The 16,754-nt window shown below is 45.0% G+C and overlaps 3 protein-coding genes across 3 annotated transcripts in view; 2 read left to right on the forward strand and 1 right to left on the reverse strand.

The window, feature by feature from the left end:
- Nucleotides 1–1,603, forward strand: part of LOC106899566 (feather keratin 1-like) — a 1,789-nt gene extending 186 nt beyond the window's left edge. The window contains exon 2 of the mRNA XM_014961444.1: nt 1,187–1,603. Coding sequence (XP_014816930.1) covers nt 1,205–1,555 — 351 coding nt within the window. The 5' untranslated portion in view covers nt 1,187–1,204 and the 3' untranslated portion in view covers nt 1,556–1,603. The remainder of the gene's footprint in view (nt 1–1,186) is intronic.
- Nucleotides 1,604–8,298: 6,695 nt separating this feature from the next.
- Nucleotides 8,299–8,631, forward strand: LOC106899540 (feather keratin B-4-like). The gene has a single exon (XM_014961416.1). The coding sequence runs from the start codon at nt 8,299–8,301 to the stop codon at nt 8,629–8,631; it is 333 nt and encodes a 110-aa protein (XP_014816902.1).
- Nucleotides 8,632–10,131: 1,500 nt separating this feature from the next.
- LOC106899542 (keratin, type I cytoskeletal 9-like) lies at nt 10,132–11,452 on the reverse strand. The gene is made up of 2 exons (XM_014961417.1): nt 11,183–11,452; nt 10,132–10,473 (listed from the first exon to the last, which is right to left on the reverse strand). The coding sequence occupies exons 1-2, from the start codon at nt 11,450–11,452 to the stop codon at nt 10,132–10,134; spliced, it is 612 nt and encodes a 203-aa protein (XP_014816903.1).
- Nucleotides 11,453–16,754: the final 5,302 nt, after the last annotated feature.

Raw genomic sequence — 16,754 nt, forward strand, 5'->3', positions numbered from 1 at the left:
AAGGGGTTTTCATATGAAAGAAGACGTTTTCTGTTATAAAAATCATTGAGTGGGGCAATTAGCCAATTAGCCACAAGCTAACTAGTGCAATGTATTTATTCAGCTCTAGAATCTGGTCAGGTTTTCACATCCTGCTGCTGAACACAAAATATCTGCAGTGAATTCTTAAGTCTGTTCAGAGTAGTGTGACTGTCTGCGGAAAATTCAGGCCAGGAGATGAGAAGAATATGGGGACACTGGCCAATACTGATGGTCCTGGGTCACCAGCTCTTCATGTAGAAAACAATCATCAGTGCCTTTTAAATGCAATTTGTAGGTCTTCCACAGACAAGGAGTGACCTTTAACCAGTTGCTTCTCCATCCTCCAAGCAACTGTGGACAGACTTGCACCATAGCTTCTGAGATCTGATGATGATTTAAATATTAATAGCAATACACCGGAATAGAAGTGCTCCTGAATTCAGAACAAGTTTTGAAAAGATTTTAAGTGCTTAAGCTTCTACTTTCCACTTTCTAAAACTGGGAGAAGGGATCTCCAAGACGGAGTGTGCATGAGAGGAAGCAATAGGAATGAAATGGGAAAGGTTATTTACTGTATTAGCATTAAGTAGGATTAGCATTAAGTTTGTCATCGTTGACTGTTTAGCGAAGGGAGAAGCCTTGGATCAGGAATAACAAGCTGAGTCTTACCTGTTCCAGCAGAGCACCTTCATCTGCAGGCTACAGAGTCAACCTCAATTTCTCTAGGACACACCGAACCCTAATAGTTTTTCTGTGTGTGGCCACAACTGCAAGGGGAAGTGTTGGAAGTGCCTTTTCCCAAGGGCAGTGTTATGGCGTAGTGTTGTGTATGTGGTTAAGGCACTCTGCAATGGGAAGGAAGAAGCTTCCGGCACCAGCACGTACCCTGGTTCCTGGGTGAGCTGACTAATCAAGGAAGCTTCAGGGTAAGTTCCTGACTGAGATGCACCAGGGCTGCTGTTCCTGCAGTCTCCTAAAGAAAATGCAAACTCAACCCTGTTTTCAAAGTACTTTCTCTGGATCTGGTGAAAAATGTCCTCTTGCTCCCCAGGGAATCTCTTGTTAGTTTCCATATATACTCCCCTTTATCTGAGAATTCCAGCTGTACAAATAGGGTTGTATTTAAATTCTTGTTCTGCATTTCTTTCTTTTTTTTGTGTTTCAGATTTTTCACCCGACAGCCATGTCCTGCTACGATCTGTGTCCTCCCACTCCCTGTGGCCCAACCCCGCTGGCCAATAGCTGCAATGAGCCCTGTGTCAGGCAGTGCCAGGACTCCACAGTGGTGATCCAGCCCTCTCCTGTGGTGGTGACCCTGCCTGGACCCATCCTCAGCTCCTTCCCCCAGAACACCGCCGTGGGTTCCTCAGCATCGGCAGCCGTCGGGAGTGCCCTCAGCGCAGGAGGGGTCCCTATATCCTCCGGCAGCTCCTTGGGATTTGGGGGCTTTGGGTATCCAGGCCTGGGCAGTGGGTACAGCCGGCCCTACCGTCGCTACAACGCCTACCGCAGTGGCTTCTATGGGCCGTGCTAAAGCATGAGGAGCAAGTAGATGGAATGACCAGGAACGCTGAAGCATGATCCAACACAGGACTGAGCTCATGGCCATGGTTTTCAGAAGTGATGTTAGATACTCACAATCTGAAGTTAGTGGATCTGTGGGAGCTAAGCATCTCCTAAAATCAGGCCTTTGCTTGTCTTACTTTTGTTATGCTTTACTTTATATTTCTGTTCAAATGTCCTGTTCTCTTATGCTTTTTTTTTTTTTTGTACTTGACAATTACTAGGTAAAATATGTAATTTTCAGAAATTACTCTGCATGACTGATTTAGTACAGTGCACTTAAACAATGAAGAAGGAAGTTATCTTTTTACTGAGTGTGACATTGTGAGAGGGCTGAGTGGGTACTGTCCTATGTGGACCATAGAAATGTGTTCCCTACACTTTACATTACTTCCTTCCATTCCTCAGCCTCATTAAATTTGTGCTGCATCATATTCTGAGTCTGCCTCCACTTCTTTCTTCTCCCAGTCCCTTTTCCAGCTTGTTTGTGGGGAAACAGGTCCCTTTGCAAGTCACCAGTTCCAGAAAACACTGTGCAGATAACTTCATGCCATTGCCAAGGGAGAATGAGTCTGATTTCAGTTGTGGGAAAAGGTTTTTCTTTTGTCTAAACATGGTAAATACAGCCCCAAACAATTTATCAAAAGCTAGAAAGAGATGATGTTCACCTGCAATGGGTGCATCTCCTGCTGTTGCATAAACAGGAAATCTTGAAGTAAGGGAGCTGCTTCTCTTTACACTTTAAGACCCTTTACTTACTGTACCATGGAGATAGAAAAAGGCCCTTTAACTGTCTTAGTGTTGTTCTTTTATAAGAAAGTGTTTGTTTTGAGGTGGGTGTCTTCGAAGAGGGATGAGAACAGGGCAATAAGCTGATTTGAGGAGGGGAATTAGCTCCCCTTCACTGAGAGTTTGAATAGCCTAATTTCAGGAAAAAGCTCACTGATGGGAACACTGTTTCTCCTTATCCTTCTGAGGATGTAATAGACAAAAGTGTCTACATAGAAAAGAGGACAGAGAGAGGCAGCAGGAAAATCTACAGGGGCATGAGGAACATTAGAAATTATAGGGATAACCCTTCTTCTGAAACACTAACTCCACTCGTCTGTTCTCATCTTGCTGCACAAATAGGATACCTGTGCTATTACCTGGGCAACCTGGAAGAAGATTGTGGCTTTCTTTACCCTCTCTGTGATACTTAGGAAGACCCCTTTAAAAGAAGGGGGAGATGATGCTTTTCTTGAGCACAGCTGATCTTAATCTGGACAGAGTTGAAGGGAGAGAGGCAGAATCTGGTGCAGCTCTTTGAGTGTAGTTTTCTGGTGAGCACAGAACCTCTTGGCAGCGGAGATCAGGCTTGGGTAAGTCTTAGAGGGGAGGAAGAGAAGGTTTGTTGGTGATTTGGCAAGTGAATTGACCTTTAAAACTTGTGGTCCTGGAAAGCACGTCTAGGAGAAAGAGAATAAAAGATTTTAAGGTCTAACCCTTTCTCAGTGTGTCTTTATAAACTGACTCCTACCCATCACTTGTAGTAGATGTGGACTTTATCAGGCATTGCTTTGGTCTGACTTGATCATCTGTGTTGCAATAAATGTCCTGTTTAGAGACTGGGAGCTTTGGTGTCCAAAGGAAAATGGTTTGAAAACTTCTACTTGAAGGCTCTGGATGATTCGGTGAGCCTGATATCTGGGAAATTTCTGGCTTGGAGTCTCTGTCTGTGTCTGGACAGCCTGATGCTGAACTGTAATTAAAGCCAGGGAAAGCTGTTGACAAAGTTATAATGAGTACAGTCATTAGTGGAGCTAAATTAAAGGCGGAACATCAGTTCCATGAAAGAATTAATAATTTTTAAGGAGCAGGTTTTACTAATACGCAACAGAAGAGAATGGAAAGTTGCAGTTTGATATTGTAATACAGCAGAAGGTTGGTCTGAATTAAATGTGTAATATATTTTTTTGCCACCTCAACTGAAGCTATTGCTTGATCAAAGGGGATGCGTTCCAAAGGAGTCATCGTTCTTTTGCAGTTGTTGCAAAATAGATTTCTTTTATGGAAAGAGTATCTAATGTATCTAACACAGCAAAGAAGTTACAGATCCATGGTATTGATATGGCTGGAAAGATTTATGGCTGAGGCACTACAGTGAAGGCATCTTTAACATATGCAGGTAGACAGAGAATTTCAGCTCCCGTGACACTTTCCTACACTTGCAATCCCCTTCTGCCATTCTCTACTAAGCTTTCTTCTAACCAACTGCACCAAACCTCTCTACAGAGGTAACCTCTGGGCATGTACATTCTTTCCAAAGTTGGGGTCTTTCCTTTAGCATTCAGAAATTGTAGCAGAAAGGTTGGTGTGCAGCTCACTTCAAAATAAGAAGCAAACCCAATCCTCAAGCATCATTTTCCCCCCTTCATTCGGGTCCCAAACTGCCTTCTTTGGGTTAAAACATATCGTAGCAACAAGAAGAGTCCCAAAGGAAAAGGTTTTGTAGTTAATCAGAAAGTGGTTTATTCACTGCTGCAGAATATGAGCTGCTTTATCACGTTACAGAGAGAATTTTCTAGGCAAGACAAGCCCAGGCACTGCCTCTCAGGTTGTTATTGTGTTGGCTTTAGAAACAGCGTAGCATGGTAGACTGTGGGCTACGTAATCAGGCAGCCTGTGTGCAACAACACATAGTACCAGACAATACAACAGCAGCATAAAACCCAGCGCATGGTAGAGTACACGTGCTCCGAGCAAAAGAACTCTCTGTATCTTTTCTTTCTCAATTTATAAACTTGCATCTGTTAACATCTGTCGCTGAATAGCTGGAACAAGTTGGTCCCATAGAAAAAAAAAAAATAGTGGAACAAGTTGGTCCCATAGAAAAAAAAGAATAACATGAGCTGGTTCTGCAGGACACCGACTATTTGCTACTGCTGTTGGTGAAAATGCATTTCAATACCAAATTTTGTAAAGCTGAAACCAGAATTATAGCCTCTGCTGTGCATACGGAGACAAAGGCAGAGGCAGGGAGGCTCTGAAGAGCAAGATATTTTATAGCTTTCTCAGACTGCCTGGAGGATCTGAGACATTCTTGTACGTTTACTAACTAGTTCCTGCATAATTTTTTAAATTTTTTTTTTGCATATGGCTTGGTTCCCACTAGTGAAATTGTTGTATTTACTGTTTATGTTTATTGCTTGGACTTATCCTGGCGTTGGATGAAAACCACGATCTGTGGTGTCTCTTTCATCTTTCTGGTTTGCATCCATTTAAATATTCCTGGCTCCATTATACTGACTCCACCTTCCCAACATGCGGATGAGTCAAAATTCAATTTGCTTAGGAATTTTGTCTGCTCTTTAGCATTTTGGTCACACTGGTCCATGGGAGCACCACCTGCTGTCACAGCAAAAGCTTTTAATTTAAGTCCTGAATGTGCAATTTCATCCCTGATAAGTGACTGTGAGATTTAAGATCACTACTCCTCGTAATACTCCGATGAGCAATATCCCAAAGCTTTTAGCTCCTGGGATGAGGAAATTGAGGCCAGCCAGGCCAACCTGACATATGATCAACTTCAGCAGAAGACTTGTGATCCTTTTTCTCATCACGATACATTTTGATGAGTTTGTTTTCAAAACCACAAGTTGTCTTATGGTCAGTAGATGGTTATTGCTGTAAAGGAATATGGTTTTTTAACGTTTTGATCCTGCTGCAGTATGTCCGTATGTATGTGTTGGTCAGAGCACAGGGGAAAGACTGATGAATCTCAAGGGACAGGAGAGCTTCAGTCAGTAGTGTCACCCATGGGCGTCATCACATACCTAAGGACGTCCAGTGACTGCTGATGGGAGTGGGGTTTTAACATGGGATTTTGTGCAAATACTTGTATTTTAAGTGAAAAATAAAAAGACTCCATTTTATGGCACGATATAATGTGAGGAAGTTTGTGACATTCATTAGGAATCCTGGTCACAAATTTTAAGCACTGATGATGTTCAAATAGCGTCACGTACCCTCATATTTTCTGATAATGCATTATTTGCGTGTCTGAGCCATTGATGAAGGTGTGTTGTGGACTTTGAAGCCTTTTGTTCTTCAAAGTGTGCAATCAGCATTTATTTTCCAGGAGATCTTCCTGAAGATACTTGCAGTTCAGAGACAATTTGCATGTCTCTAGCTAAGTGATTTAAACATTAGGGAGGGGATCAGTATTTCAACCTCTCCTCTCCTAAATTCTTACTTAGGCATCGTATGCAATTCCTTTTTAATCTAGAAATTGTCTTTGAAAAAGAAATTCAATTGTCGCACATTGAAACGTTCTTTAAGATCATGCAAAACGAAGACAAAGCTATTTGCTTTCAGAAGAGGAAAAAAGAACAAGACTCTTACAAACTTCTGTAAGTAGCTACCATTAATTCGGTGTATAATGTTGTATAATAGTGAAAGACGCAGTAGGGGAAAATAATAATTTAATGGCAAATGTAAAACTCTTTGGCGACTTTAATGACCCCATTGGGAAGCTTGTGCAAGACTCTACCAGTGTCTCTGACTAGCCAAAGATTCACGTACATCCTCAGTCTGACCCAAATTGTTTTTCCTGGAGTTTGATGTAAGAAGAAAGCTAAAACTGCAGACTCCTTGGATTAAGGACTCTGACACTCAGCTCCCAAATTGAAGAGCTGTGTCTCAAATTCCTTCACGGAAGTGTGGTAGTTTAATATTAAAATGAATAGATGAGACTGCTGATACCCTTTCATCCTGTCTCCTGAGTCAGGAAAGTAAAACAATTTGGTCCCTCAAATATATCTATTTCCCAGTAAGTATGTTTGAGACTGGTGAGGTGTAATCAGCTCTGAAAAGTGCTTTCTGTAGCAATATTATTTTCTGATTTTTGTCCAGCTGTTTGAGAGGAATTTGGCAAACCTCCAGTCCAATTCAGAGTCAGCAACAGTAATTTCTGGCTTTTTCAGAAAGAGATGTGTCAAAAACTTGTGCTCTCCATCAAGGGGGATTTCACAGGGGAGTTCATATGTGTAATTCCTAATATATACATATATATATATTCATCTGTGTCAAATGATGTACACTGCATATATTTTCCTTAGGATGCAAAATAATTTCTTTAGTAACTGAGATGAATCAGTTGATCTGACCAGGATGTGTCAAATGTTGTACACTGCATATATTTTCCTTAGGATGCAAAATAATTTCTTTAGTAACTGAGATGAATCAGTTGATCTGACCAGGAATTAACTGGGCTCAGAAGATTTTAAGATAAAAGAAACCTCTATGGTGGAATGCATATGTTAAGGTGAGGAAATTAAATCGGGGCAATACGTACAAACAGTAAGGAAAAAAAAGATCATCAGCTGGGAATATTTTGCATACAAGAAGTCTTTAGCAATTGGCTGGTAAATAGTTAGATGCACAAAGCATGTCTCAGGTCCTCAGGCACTCTAGGACACAGTATAAAAGCCAGCACAGTGAGAGCTGCAGCCATCCTCTTCTCCTGCTTTATTCTTGCTGGAAAGGGTAAGTTTGAATCTTCTCACTTTCTTTCAATGTCCTGAATTGTTGCCTTCATTGGACTTTATCTTTGCACTGTCTTGTCTACAGCAGTCTAAGGTTTATTCTCTTTATTGATTTGTGTAAGACTTTCCAGTAGCTCTTTAAAGACAGTAGCTGCTCGTTGAAGGGTGGCAGTTGCTGGGCACAGGACCTGAGACTCATTTTTAATTTGTGTCACTGGATCATTCTGTTCCAAGTGGTTCAAACGTTTGCGTGGGGATTGCTCAGCAACTAGAAGTGGCTGTGGAGAATCTGTGCAGAGATTTTTTGGCTTTCTTGGAGCTTTTTCTGTAGACAAACAACTAAGTGAGCTCAAATTTTCAAAAGCGTGCTGAGCAATATTGGAAGTACATCCCTTCTTGCACCAGGATACCGTGAAAATAATCCTGCTCTGTTCCTAAGCACTTTGGGACCAGAAAGATTTGAATCATCTCCTTCTAAAATGCTCTGAATTCTTTGACACTAGGTCTCCATCGCAGTAACATGTAGCTGAAATATTCTGTTCTATTTGCTTATCAAATTATTTTGGACACTGCCAACTTCCATTCCCCCCAGCCTCCTCTTTAGAAACAGGCAGAAAGTTGAGCTCTCTGTAAAACTGATGTGGGAGGAATTAAACAGAGAGAAAGGGGAATCATTAAATTAGGATTAGGCACGATATTTGGGGGTTTTTTTGGCTGTTTAAGACAAGCCCATCTCTGGGAGGGGTCCCTTTAGTGCGTGAATGTCACATTATCAGGTTATGCTCCTCACTTCCACCTGCTAAGGAACTTTTTTCTTCTTCTCCCTGTCACCAGAGGAAGACTCTCCTCACTGTATCATACAGGAGATCATAAGCCTTGTCCCTTGCTTCCCACCTATTGCAGGGCTGCACCCACTCTGCAGGCGTGTTGTAGGAATTGAGATATTAAAGACTGTTCAGGAGCCAGTGGAGTCACCCCTTGAAGTGTCCTCAGTAGTCTAGAGGAGTTCAGGATTCATTGAAGTCTCCTTTAAACCTAAGACTAGCACATTATTCCATTCTCCGCAGTCTCTAGTTAGCTTCTTGCACTCTCCATCGTCTCAGCAGCTTAATTACGTGACTGTAATTATAACTCTTTTTTTGTATTTACTTTCTTCCCTGTGTTACAGACTTAGTCCCATCCCTCAGCCATGTCCTGCTACGACTTGTGTCCTCCCACCTCCTGTGGCCCAACCCCACTGGCCAATAGCTGCAACGAGCCCTGCGTCAGGCAGTGCCAGGACTCCACGTACGTGATCCAGCCCTCTCCCGTGGTGGTGACCCTGCCTGGACCCATCCTCAGCTCCTTCCCACAGAATACCACGGTGGGATCCTCAGCATCTGCAGCTGTAGGGGATGCTCTCAGTGCTGGGGGGGTCCCTATCTCCTCTGGCAGCTCCCTGGGAGTCGGGAGCCTTGGATATTCAGGTCTTGGTGGCCTTTCTGGGAGGTCCTACCGTCGTTACAACCGGTGCGGGCCGTGATTAAGCCTTGGGAGAAAATCCACGAAGGAACAACCAGAAGCTTAAAAGCGTGATCCTGATGCAGGACTGAGTTGATGACCATGGCTGTGTGCTTGCTGACCACCCTCAGCTTTTCCCTAAGCTAGTGGGACTGCAGGAGCTTGGCATTTCTTATATAATGCCTTTCTCTGTTATCAAAGAGGTGAAAAATGTAACTTTTGTTGTTGCATGTAGGAGTTGGGTATCCAGCTGTAAAGCATTGCCTTGAAATGAATGATTAGTTTTATCCATGTTCAGCCCTACTGCTTTCTTATGCCATACATTTATTTTTATTATTTTTTAAAATTCTACTTCTCACTCATTAAATTTGTGGTGCATCATAATATGTGTCTTGCAAAGTTCTTCCTCCTTGGAGCTTTCTGTGGGAGAAATTTGCCTGTGCATAAATTGTCGGTACCAGGCAAACCTACATTTAAATCATACCATGGCAATTAGCAAAGAGGTAATCTTAGATAAATGAAAGCAATGAGTAATACCCCTTTTTTGAGAGGGGATATTTTCCTTTAGTCACACTTATTGAAGTACAATATTAAATAATCATTCCTGCCTCACACTCAGTGGGGTGAGAGAGGTGGGAAAGCACACACTGTCTTACAGGCAATATATAACTTCATTTCTCTGTATTCCAATTCCTTGGAGATCGTAAAATCCCAGCAATCTCTGTTATTATTTTCATATTCGCCTTGTAGATTATGAAGAAGATTTTCCCATTAACAAAAAACAGCAGTAAATACAAGGAAGAACATTGAAAAATCAACAAATAGAAGAAGAAAACTATGTATGATTTTTCCTTTGCTGGCTTATTAGTATAGGAATGCTGCAATTAGGTAGTAATTGGTTGCTAAATTACGTGGTGATCTGGGGGCCTTTGGGGCGTCACCGGAAATCCTCAGAGCAATAACAATTACCAGCCTCCTCTGAACCTTAAGGAAGATAATGACTGCTAAATTGTTAAACAAACATTCATCAACACAACGATGTGGATGCCTTAAGGATCCCAATTAAACTTTCATTCCACGTTTTAAGGAGAGATTGAGTAGGGCAGATTGTTTGATAAAGTAACTCAGCACAACAGGGAGTTTTGCTCCCGGAGGAGGCTAAAGGACAAACAAAGACCAAAGAGGTTCTTGTGCAACACCACAGGGTTTTAATGGGAAAGAGAAGCAGAGCAACCCGTTACAGAAAATCAAGGCAAAAAATACAAGGGGAAACGCATGATGCAGGTGTCACGCTCTGGTACCAGTGCCCCGCTCAGGACGCAGGGGACAGATGAGGTGATGGAGGGATGCAGGGGGGACCGAGGCTCAGCGTAGTGGGCTGCTGCGCACACACAGCCTCCACTTGTGCCCATGCCAGGGCCACTGGTGCAGGCTGCTGGTCTCCACGGCTCTTGCTCCATGTCCTCATGCTGCGGTCCTTGCTTCAGGGCTGTTCCTGGTCCTGCGCACCATCCTGGGGCCTTTAGTAAGACCCACAGCTCTCGTGGTGGGATGAGCCTTCCCTCTGGCCACCAGAGATATGACTCCTCGTGGCAGAGGAGGAGAAGCCAGAGCCGTGGGATCTCCCACTATTGCCAAAGCCACTGGACCCATGGCCCTGGGAGCCCCCATAGCCCTGGGAGCCTCCGTAGCCCTGGGAGCCCCCATAGCCCTGGGAGCCCCCATAGCCCTGGGACCCCCCATAGCCCTGGGACCCCCCATGGCTCTGGGAGCCCCCGTAGCCCTGGGAGCCCCCATGGCTCTGGGACCCCCCATGGCTCTGGGAGCCCCCGTAGCCCTGGGAGCCCCCATGACCAAAGAGGTTCTTGTGCAACACCACAGGGTTTTAATGGGAAAGAGAAGCAGAGCAACCCGTTACAGAAAATCAAGGCAAAAAATACAAGGGGAAACGCATGATGCAGGTGTCACGCTCTGGTACCAGTGCCCCGCTCAGGACGCAGGGGACAGATGAGGTGATGGAGGGATGCAGGGGGGACCGAGGCTCAGCGTAGTGGGCTGCTGCGCACACACAGCCTCCACTTGTGCCCATGCCAGGGCCACTGGTGCAGGCTGCTGGTCTCCACGGCTCTTGCTCCATGTCCTCATGCTGCGGTCCTTGCTTCAGGGCTGTTCCTGGTCCTGCGCACCATCCTGGGGCCTTTAGTAAGACCCACAGCTCTCGTGGTGGGATGAGCCTTCCCTCTGGCCACCAGAGATATGACTCCTCGTGGCAGAGGAGGAGAAGCCAGAGCCGTGGGATCTCCCACTATTGCCAAAGCCACTGGACCCATGGCCCTGGGAGCCCCCATAGCCCTGGGAGCCTCCGTAGCCCTGGGAGCCCCCATAGCCCTGGGAGCCCCCATAGCCCTGGGACCCCCCATAGCCCTGGGACCCCCCATGGCTCTGGGAGCCCCCGTAGCCCTGGGAGCCCCCATGGCTCTGGGACCCCCCATGGCTCTGGGAGCCCCCGTAGCCCTGGGAGCCCCCATAGCCAAGGGAACGGCCATACCCTCGTGAACCCCCAAAGCCCCCACGGCTTCCAAAGCCAAAGGAGCTTCCATAGCCTCGGGAACCCCCAAAGCCCCGGGAACCCCCAGGGAGCCCCCATAGCCCTGGGAGCCTCCGTAGCCCTGGGAGCCCCCATAGCCCTGGGAGCCCCCATAGCCCTGGGACCCCCCATAGCCCTGGGACCCCCCATGGCTCTGGGAGCCCCCGTAGCCCTGGGAGCCCCCATGGCTCTGGGACCCCCCATGGCTCTGGGAGCCCCCGTAGCCCTGGGAGCCCCCATACAAAGGAGCTACCATAGCCCTGGGAACCCCCAAAGCCCCCAAAGCCCCCAAAGCCCTGGGAGCCTCCATAACCCCCAAAGCCTCCCAGACCAAAGGAACCCCCAGAGCTCCCATAGCCCAAGGAACCCCCATAACCCCCCAAGCCAAAGGAGCCTCCCCCATAACCCTGGGAGCTTCGGGAACTAAAGGAACCCCCCAACAAGGCTGGGCCAGATGATCCCACAATGCTCTCCTGAGGGAAGGAGCTGAGGATGGGGCCTGGCATTGTCACCACAGCTGGTGGGGGTAAGATGACTGTCGTGGAGTCAGGGCATTGCTGCACACATGGCTCATTGCAGCTCTCGGCAATTGGCTCAGGGCAGGTCACCCCACAGGGTCCAGAGAACTCGCTGTAGCAAGACATTATTCTTGAGGTGGATGGGAATCTGAAATGCACAACAGGAAGGAGGTTTCAGAGGCAGAAAGTTTTACCTGACTCTAGATGCCTGCGCTTGCTTTATAGTTTGTGGAAACTGTGCCACCCCAGAGTTCATTATCTTGCAATGTATCCCTACATCTGGTCACGTACATCACATCCGAGACTCTGTTTTCTGTCAAGATGCCCTAGATGGCATGCAGATGCCACCATCTAATGCCATGTATGCTGAGTCCTACGCTTGATATCACTGCTTTTTCTTGTACCATGAAGAATCAAATTCATGAGACCAGCTGGAACAGACTCAATTATGGTATTTACAGGAAGTTATGAAAAAAGGTATCAGAGCCAGTTATGTCTATAGTTTCCTATTGCCTTCCCAGTAGCACTCAACTTACAAATAGGAATCTTTGTCCTGATGGGTCAAATACTACTACAAGGTGGTAGATACTATGATCACGGATATATTTAAATTTTATATTGTATGTAGATCCAGAATTGGAACTGAAATGCCTGGCAATTGGTTATTCAAAGTGGCAGAGTAAAACTTCCCATTTTGTTCTAAGGATAACACCTTCTGACGAAGAGAAAAAAGGCTTGAAGAAGAGAGAGGTTGAGCCAAATCGGACTTACCCTGTTCACCAAGGAGAATAGAGCAGGAGATGTGGATAGAGAGGCTTGGAGTGGAGAGAGCTTTTATACCTTTCTCAAACACCCCTACATAGTAAGAAAACAACCTTCCCATTGAGGGATTTAATTTTCCTTGCTTTGCACAGCCACTCCCCACCTACAAAACCAAGCGCGACACAACGTCAGTACCAATTTGTGGGCATTGGCCTGGTGAATGATGAGATCATTCAGACATCTGGTACCCAGCACCAGCACTGGGGCATCTGCTATTTAATTCCACTTTAAGCTTCAAGCTAGTAAATTTGAGCTTTAGGGTGGATGAGTGAGGACCAGTTCAAGCTATCTGTCTGTTAAGAGTAGTGGCATTTAAGTGAATACCATGAAAATATGTGCAAGCTGGGTAAGAAGAGGGAGAAAGATGATAGGAAGAGGGAGTATTTCAGGTATTTACATCTAGTTCAGAAACAGGGTTTTTAACATCTGTATTTGCTGATCAAATACCATTAATTACTCTTCAATTACAAAGTGGACTCCATTGTCATTTTTACTGCTGTCTTCCGAAGTGTCACTGAGGCACTAACGCTTCAGAGATGTTCCAGATCCCCCTAGGAATGATAAGAGGCTTTACAAACACCCACCAAAAATTCATATTTGATGTGTTGTACCATTGTTATACACAAACACCCAACTGTCAGCACGCAAAATCTTGTGCAAGCGCTTCAGTTCAGAGACATGTGAATGAAATGCTCTGTGTCATTAGGTACAGCTTCATGCAGAAGAGGAGGAGTCATTTAGTGGTGAGAGCAAGCGATCTGGAAAGTCTAGGGTAGAGATTTCAGGACATCAGTTTGAAACCCCTTGTTTTTCAGGACATGGACAAAAAATGCAAATAATTTCAGATAAAATAAATTCAGATAATTTTTAATGGGACTCTTTTTTTCCCCTCCCCTAGAATTTAAGGCAATAAACATTTCAGGCATACTAGCAAAATACTGGCTATAGTCTGTAACATAGACATGTCATAATCTCTCCAAACATAGCAATAATAAAATAAAGAACTTGATACCATGAATGAAAATAAAGTCATTGCAATCATTGAAGTTTTAAATCACAGTCTGTTTAGGGAATCAAAAGGAGTGCCATTGGTTGTCATATTTTTTAATGATGCTGTTTCATAACAAGGGAGCTTCTAAATCCTGCCCTTCTTTATTTAATATTATAATAACCAAAATTGCAAACACTAAGTATTAACGAGTATTTGTGAAGCAGCTTAAAGTCATTATCTTCCAGGTGCCTCTCATTATTTTCAGTGCATCCTGATGACACTTCAAAGGCACAGCTACCTTACAATTTAGAGGCAATTTATAGCCTATATTTTGCAATATTGTAAAATTATAAAACAAGAGATCTGCAAATAACTGTATGATGCTACAGAATTATCCCATTAAAATATATCCTTTTTAATTTCTCACTTTTTCTTAAGTGCTCGGTACTTCAGGTGTTGGGGCAGGGAGGGGGAAGAAAATTAGAATGGTTTAAAAATATATTTCTAACTGAACTTCTAGAAGTAGGGATTTCAACTGAAATTTTGAAATGTTTGGTATTAGCTTTAGGCGGGGACTCTGTCAACAGTTGTGGCTCCATCAAGAAGGCCTTTTCTGCCTGATTGGGAGTGTCACTCAGCCCATCCATTCTTCTGTTAACCTGGTGGCATCTGAATTGTCTCAGAAGATTTGAGATGGATGTTGGGAGAGGTTTTAATGGACTGATTCTAGCTCCACTTGGGTTGTAGTTAATATTTTTAGTGATGATGGAGCTGTATCACTCCCCTCTATCATTTCACAGGTACAGTAAATCTGACATTGATCATCCCACCTGGGTTAATTGTGAGTAAAGTGTAAAGCTTAGAGCACAGGCAAAAACTTTTCCCAAGGCCTCATTGCTTTCATGTTGTTATTAGCAATAGTGATGTTCCATCAGGAGTGAGCCTGCATCATGTCAGGTCTTTCCTCCGCTGTACAACATTTATAGATCCCCAGCCAGTTGTGGGGAGAACTTATAAAATCATTAGAATCATAGAATTTCCCATGTTGGAAGGGACCTTCAGATCATCCACTCCAATCCTCAACCCAACGCTGACAAAAACCATCACTAAACTTCTAGCTTGTGTTGGGTGACCTTCACGTGGTTTGTGCACATGGCCCCATAAAAGGTTCCATGCCACGTGAGCACTACCTTGAAAACGAAAATGGGACTAACGTGACGCAAGCGTCTTGTTCTGGTTTTCAGTTGGTGACTGTATGGCAAACCTTCAGCTCCAAGTTCTCCAAATCCCCTAAAATGACGATCACCTATAACTGATTGTTGCCCGCAGTTGTATTACACCCACACTGACATTTGGGAGGGACAGCGCTGAGGTGGCAAAATTAAAGCTCCCACTATCGTGATTGTTTTGTAACCAATTAAGACCAGAGGCACAAAGGGTGCCTGAGAGAAGCATATAAAAGCTCGTGTAACCTGTAGCCTTTCCATCCACTTCTCTTGTCTCGGTCTCTGCAGTGAACCGGGTAAGTGTGATCTCCCTCTTTCTTTCTACTACTAGCATTTAACTTTAACAATTCTTCTGTCACAGAGTTGACTCCTGCATGTGTTTTTATAGACTTGTATCCTTATGAAAATGTGGTTTTGTCCTCTATTAGGATAGGAAGTAGATTTCCAAGCTATAGAAATACTTCAGGTGAATTAAACCTCAAAAAGTCTGAATTAACGTATATACTCTCCACTCCTCTCGGCTGCCTTTTCACTGGTTCTTAGGCTTTCTGAGTGCATCTTCGACAGTCCAAGTTGCTATAGACAGATGTGTTTTGGGCCCCTACCATAAAAAAGACATTGAGGTGCTGGAGCGGGTCCAGAGAAGGGCGACAAAGCTGGTGAGGGGTCTGGAGAATAAGTCTGATGAGGAGAGGCTGAGGGAGCTGGGGGCGTTCAGCCTGGAGAAGAGGAGGCTGAGGGGAGACCTTCTTGCTCTCTACAACTACTTGAAAGGAGGGTGTAGAGAGGTGGGGGTCGGTCTCTTTTCTCAAGTCACAGGCGACAGGACAAGAAGAAATGGCCTCAAGTTGCCCCAGGGGAGGTTCAGGCTGGATATTAGGAAAAAATTTTTCACTGAAAGGGTTCTCAGCCCTTGGAATGGGCTGCCCAGGGAGGGGGTTGAGGCCCCATCCCTGGAGGTGTTCAAAAGCCGGGTTGATGTAGTGCTGGGATGTATGGTTTAATGATGATGTTCCTCAGTTGTTGTGGTGGTGTCTATTTTTGTCAGTCAGGTTGACGGTTGGACAAGATGATCTTTAAGGTCCCTTCCAACCTAGAAGATTCTGGGATTCTGTAGTTCTGTGTCTGTCTAATTTATCCAGTAATGAATTTGTATTTCACACCAAATCATTTACAAAGGTGATCACAATGAGATGAAAGGAAGAGTGAAGGTTGAGAGAATTTTATTTGTTAACATGTATAAATTTATCTGTTTCCCTGTTAACTTCTGTTAGTTAGTTCTGGTACTTAAGACAGAGAGCAATTGCTTAATAATATTGGTTCACCTTTTTCCAGCCCAACTCTGGTATTTGTTTACTTACCTTAAACCTCCTTCCTGTTGTGCATTTCAGATTCCCATCCACCTCAAGAATAATGTCTTGCTACAGCGAGTTCTCTGGACCCTGTGGGGTGACCTGCCCTGAGCCAATTGCCGAGAGCTGCAATGAGCCATGTGTGCAGCAATGCCCTGACTCCACGACAGTCATCTTACCCCCACCAGCTGTGGTGACAATGCCAGGCCCCATCCTCAGCTCCTTCCCTCAGGAGAGCATTGTGGGATCATCTGGCCCAGCCTTGTTGGGGGGTTCCTTTAGTTCCCGAAGCTCCCAGGGTTATGGGGGAGGCTCCTTTGGCTTGGGGGGTTATGGGGGTTCCTTGGGCTATGGGAGCTCTGGGGGTTCCTTTGGTCTGGGAGGCTTTGGGGGTTATGGAGGCTCCCAGGGCTTTGGGGGCTTTGGGGGCTTTGGGGGTTCCCAGGGCTATGGTAGCTCCTTTGGCTTAGGAAGCTGTGGAGGCTATGGGGGCTCCTTTGGTCTGGGAGGCCTTGGGGGTTATGGAGGCTCCCAGGGCTTTGGGGGCTTTGGGGGCTTTGGGGGTTCCCAGGGCTATGGTAGCTCCTTTGGCTTAGGAAGCTGTGGAGGCTATGGGGGCTCCTTTGGTCTGGGGGGCCTTGGGGGTTAT

The sequence above is a fragment of the Calidris pugnax genome, unplaced genomic scaffold (genome assembly GCF_001431845.1).
Source record: "Calidris pugnax isolate Ruff unplaced genomic scaffold, ASM143184v1 scaffold516, whole genome shotgun sequence".
NCBI classification, from domain to species: Eukaryota; Metazoa; Chordata; class Aves; order Charadriiformes; family Scolopacidae; genus Calidris; species Calidris pugnax.